Raw genomic sequence first — 5,963 nt, 5'->3', positions numbered from 1 at the left:
GAGAGAGAGAGAGAGAGAGAGAGAGAGAGAGAGAGAGAGAGAGGGAGAGAGGGAGGGAGGAAGAGAGAGAGAGGGGGGGAGGAGAGGGAGAAAAAGGGAAATAGAGAGGGGGGAGGGAAAAGAGAGAGGAGAGAGGGGGGAGGGAAAAGTGAGGGTGGGAGAGGGAGAGAGAAGAGGGTGGGGGAGGGAGAAAAAGGGAAATAGAGAGAGGGGGAGAGAAAGAGAGAGAGAGATTGAATAGAAAAAGAGAAAGGGAGGAGAGAGAGAGGGGGGTGGAAGTAGATTCAGTTGACTATTGAATTACCTTTCATAATTCAACTGTTGTTAATGTACAAGCAATTTAGTTGCTCCTCGAAAAGAATAAAATTCATTTTTTGTATTCCGAACTCAGTCAGTAGTTATCACAGAAAACGTGATTTTTCAAGATAGTCCCTTGGCTATTAACATAAATTTTGACACAAGAAATGTGCCCTGTATGTAAATGGAATGTTATGCATGAAACTAGATATACAATAGTATCCCTAGCAACTATCTCAGCCGAGGATACAATTTTGCTTCCTTCGTCAGAGCTATCTCACCCGTGACCGCTGTCGAGAAGAGAAGTTTGGAGTCGTCTTCCTAGGGACAGCTTGACTCACTCTTTACAGGAGCAGAGCCACGGCGAGCAACCAAAGGCGTGGGTGCTCTGCCTGGGGTTTAAGAGGTCCTCGAGAGGTTACAGCTCGTGGATTTTCCCTGCCTAAGATAGACAGATAGCTATTTACATAGATGTTATGGACCTCGAATTGCACGATGTGTTACACAAAAATTAGCAAAACATCATCGTAATGATAAAATAACCTAAGAGAAACGAAATAGATAAAGCAAACCTTTAAGGGGTCTACTAGCAGACACAAACACGCACACACACACACACGTGTGTGTGTATATACATGTGTGTGTGTGTGTGTGTGTGTGTATATATATATATATATATATATATATATATATATATATATATATATATATGTATGTATGTATATATAAATGTATATAAACATGCATACACACACACACACACACACACACACACACACACACACACACACACACACACACACACACACACACACACACACATATATATATATATATATATATATATATATTTATTTATTTATACATATATATATATATATATATATATATATATATATATATATATATATATGTATGTATGTATGTATATATATGTACAAGACAGGGAAACCTGGAAAAGAATGGGAGGCCTACGTCCTGCAGTGGAATGACTCAGGCTGAAGATGATGATGATGAAGATGACATACATACATATACATGTACACATATGTATATGTATGTATTTCTTCATGAATATACATGTGTAAAGAAAATTGTGAATCATCGGCATACTGATTAAGAAAGTAATTTTGGGTTATAGTCAATAGTTCGTTTACGTATATAGCGAACAGATTAATTTAAGCTTCTCCATCTTCAGCATCTTGTTTTCTTTCTGCTTTGTTGCTAATTACGACAGGTGACACTGCTGGAGCTGGTGGGAGAGGGGGGTGATTCCGTGCACCTGTTGATGGATCATGGGCTGCGTCATTCCACTGCGAATGTTATAGAAATGAAATTGTTGATCATTCTTTTTATACAAGTTAGGAACTTTATCTACTTATCTGCGGTGTGTATTGTTAACTATTATTCTGTGGTTAAGTTCTACTTAATGGGAAAGAAAGAAAGAAAAATAATGGATGTGCGCGCGTGTGTGAGTTTGTGTGGTGTGTGTGTGAGTAGGTATGTGCGTGTGCGTGCGTGCGTGCGTGCGTGCGTGCGTGCGTGCGTGTGTGTGTGTGTGTGTGTGTGTGTGTGTGTGTGTGTGTGTGTGTGTGTGTGTGTGTGTGTGTGTGTGTGTGTGTGTGTGTGTGTGTGTGTGTGTGTGTGTGTGTGTGTGTGTGTGTGTGTGTGTGTGTGTGTGTGTGTGTGTGTGTGTGTGTGTGTGTTATTAAAGATCTAAGGTTTAAATATCATGTAACTTTGCTGTTTGGTCTTGACAGCAACCCATTTAATGTGCTGAAAAAATATAAGCATAAGAAACTCAGTGATAAGCAACAAAAAAAAATTATGTTTATTTGGCGTTTCCTCCTCCCTCGGACGCCCTGTTTATGTATTACATGCGTTTGTGTTCGTGAGTGTATAGAACGTATTCAAGTTCCAGCGCCCCCAAGTCGTTGCATCTTAAGCGACGTAAACAAGCGTGGCGATAGTGATGTCTAGGAAGTGTCGGGAATTCTCTCCTTCTCAGAGACTATGATCCCCATTATTTCTGACTTGCTCGCCCAGCCCGGGGTCATGGTGGGCATGGGATTGGGAGTGTGCATAGGGTTTTTCATGAGGGGCTCCTTGCTAGGGAATGGAGAGACGGTGGAAGAAGGGGACGACGAGGACAACGATGGGGGATGGGACGAGGTGAGCGCTGTGTTGATTTTATGTTATCACTCCGTTCTTATAGTCGGCTGTTGTTTTCTTTAAGTGTTCATATATAACCAATGGACAGAGAGCATTATTAGTAGCCGTAAATAGTTTTTGGAATCATTTCTATTACCTCAATATTGTATCTTGCTGGAGGTAAACCAATGACCATATTTCCTTACTTCAGTCCTTGAATTTTGAAGCCGGGGCTATGTCCAGTGCTGCTATGGTCTTCATGCTTTGTTCTTTAGCCAAGAAAAACATACCCCATCAAGAAACAGTGTGTTGATTTACCTGGTGAAATATCAGATATGTATGTGTGTGTGGGGGGGGGATGTGCGTGCATGTGAATGTGTGTGTGTGAGCTGTGAGTGTATGCGTGCATGGGAGCATGTGTATATATATTCATATACGTGTATGTATCCATATTCATATACATATATGTATACATATGCATATGTATATATATGTATACATATTCATATACGTGTATGTATCCATATCCATATACATATACGTTTACATGTGCATGTGTATACATATGTATACATATTCTTATATATGTATGTATCCATATTCATGTACATATATGTATATATGTGCATGTGTGTGTGTGTGTGAGCTGTGAGTGTATGCGTGCATGGGAGCATGTGTATACATATTCACATACATGTATGTATCCATATTCATATACGTGTATGTATCCATGTTCATATACGTGTATGTATCCATATTCATATACGTGTATGTATCCATATTCTTATACGTGTATGTATCCATATTCTTATACGTGTATGTATCCATATTCATATACATGTACATAAACTAAATATATGTGTGTATCTACGTATATATGTATATTTTAATTTTGCAGGATGGATTCCTAGCAGAGGGATCCGGTGAATACAAACTGGTGCTTGTTGTGCGGAGCGACCTCAAAATGGGGAAGGGAAAAGTGGCAGCACAGGTCAGTCTGAGTATCATCACTGTATGTTTCTTTCACAGAGTAATTTGGCAAGTCCAAAAATAGGGTGAATTATAATATTTAAACAAAAGGAGGTTGTGCCAATAATTAAGACCTAAAATATAAGATTACAAGAGAATATTAGGGATATGGAGAATTATGTCAATATAAAGAAAAGTATGATATACTTAGTATGGATTTGGAAGTAAAGGTGATAGTGTGTGCACCTATTCATGTGATACTATAAGTAACTATATATGTTTGGAACTATTAATTCTTTATTATTTTTCAGAAGAAACTTTGAAAATATGGCAAAAATACCTTCAGTTTAAAGTTTTTCATTTCTTCCCTTCCCCCCTCAAGAAGGCCATACTTGAAAAACAACCGTCCTATATAAAAATCCTAAATTGGTAGTGGTAGAAAATAACTATTTTCTTTTCCTTTTTCTTCAACCAAATATTCAGTGTTCCCATGCAACCCTGAAGGCCTTCAAGCAGTCTCAAAAGTCCTGCCCCAAGATTCTAAGAAAGTGGGAACTAAATGGACAACCAAAGGTAAATGTTTAGATTTTTTTTGTTTTTTTTTTTGCTGCCATATAAGAAAAGTGTTACCTTAAGATATATGATTTATTTTGCAGTACTGAGAAATCATCATCCATGTTTATCAAGAATAACAACCTTGTAAATTAAAGTAATTACAAAGTTACCTCATGACAGAGCTGTTGATCAACTCTGAGATAATCGAGTCTTGCGAGCTATAACCTAATACCATTACTTTATCCTCATAGGTAGTAGTGAAGTTGGACGACGAGTCTCAAATGCTGGACTTAGCAGGACTGGCCAGGGAGGTTGGTCTGACTGTAAGCCTCATCCAGGATGCTGGTCGCACTCAGATAGCCCCAGGCTCGCGAACTGTTCTCGGAGTTGGGCCTGGACCTGCAGACCTCATCGATCAAATTACTGGTCACCTCAAACTATATTAGAGATTTTAATTTATTTGATGAATGGGACATTTCTAACTTATAAATACTGTGATGGTATTTATTGGCTGTTTATTATTATTTTGATAGGAAATGGGAGAAAAATCAACAAAAAAAGGGATAACTTTCACCTCATAACACAACTGGCATTTCATGTTAAATCAAGTAATTTGAAATTGCTTCTTGAAAAGGGATTTTCAAATATGGGAGAGAATCTTGTTTGTTATGTTATTAATGTTGTAGCTAACATTTTATTAGCAAAAAAGACTTAATTGGAATTTTTCTTTCTTTCTGTTTTCTTTTCTTTTTCAATAATATAAGAAGGGTATTGTGTGGTGGGTAAAAAAAAAAGTTGTTACAGTTGGTCAGTTGAGCTGCTTCAGGGTAAGTTAAGAATTCAAGGGTAGTTTGAAAATTCAATATTCTGCAGTTTTTTTCATGTGTAAATGGTTGTCTGGGTTATCATGTTGTAACAAAAAAATAAATTTGAGGCACTAGATCCACAATCATTTGAAAATGTTTTCCATTTACCTCACTTATTCACAACAGGTTACATGCTTTTATATACATGCCATACAAAGAATAGAGTTCTGGCATATCCTGTTACAGTGGGGGGATATGTCCTGTCCATTGTCGTTTTGTTTTATGATTTTTGTAACACATCTATGGCTTTGCAAGTACTCATGCACTAAGGAGTTGATGAGTAGGCCTGTGACCATACCAGACCCTTGAGTTTACAAGATTTTTTTTCCAATTATATCATTAACAATGTTAATAGCAATAAGAAATTAAAAAAAAAAGAATCTTTCTTAAAATCAAAGAAAAGGTTAAACATATAAGATAGGGAAGGATGGTAATTGACTCCTTAATGACTAAACTGTTGTGGAGCCATTTATGTGTAAACAAACTTAATGAACTAGAAATCCCAATGCACATGGCATGAACATATATGCCATCCCAGTGTCAGTGGGTTAATATTAAAAAAAAAGTTAAAAAAAATGGAGCACAGATAAATTGGCATATTGTTTTTTTTTTATGGTTGAATGGAAATCAAAAATGTTGAAGATATATTGCAAGTTATGCAGGCATTATATTTCATGATAAAGTAATGTGGGTTTCTAAAGGAATTTCTTTCCTTATTTGTTTAATTAAGATAAGAATGTCTGTTATAAGGAATTAACACTATTTTAATGATATCCTATCATCAAATAAATAAAAATCCAGTATCTGGCTAGCAATGATTGTTATGCACATAATCACTTCATCAGTCATCACCCTAGTAATATTTGCATGCTGTGTTTTGTCTCTTCCCCAACTCAATCATTCATTACATACAGTATTCTAGTTAAGCACAGACAAAGGTAATCTAATGGCCTCAAACTTACACATGTCGTTGTTGAATTCATGTTTCTCTGTGTGTTGTGTAAATAGTAGTATAGATAAGCTTCCCAGAATTGCGTGTTAAAGTCCGAGCAACCAACAGAAAGCCTCGACACCTTCCTTTTCTCTATTCTGTAACCGTTCACACAAATAAATTGTTGGAATCAA

General features: G+C 36.9%; 1 protein-coding gene across 1 annotated transcript; it reads left to right on the top strand.

Moving 5' to 3' along the window:
* The first annotated feature begins 2,231 nt into the window (after positions 1-2,231).
* On the top strand, positions 2,232-5,963 carry LOC113818896 (peptidyl-tRNA hydrolase 2, mitochondrial). Its single transcript, XM_027371108.2, has 4 exons — positions 2,232-2,469; positions 3,347-3,439; positions 3,901-3,990; positions 4,224-5,963. Exons 1-4 carry the CDS (start codon positions 2,311-2,313, stop codon positions 4,416-4,418), a joined length of 537 nt encoding a protein of 178 aa, XP_027226909.2. The 5' UTR covers positions 2,232-2,310; the 3' UTR covers positions 4,419-5,963.

Source organism: Penaeus vannamei, chromosome 10 (genome assembly GCF_042767895.1).
Source record: "Penaeus vannamei isolate JL-2024 chromosome 10, ASM4276789v1, whole genome shotgun sequence".
Taxonomy (NCBI): domain Eukaryota; kingdom Metazoa; phylum Arthropoda; class Malacostraca; order Decapoda; family Penaeidae; genus Penaeus; species Penaeus vannamei.
Note: the sequence above shows the minus strand (reverse complement) of the source record. Positions and strands in the feature narration are given on the sequence as shown.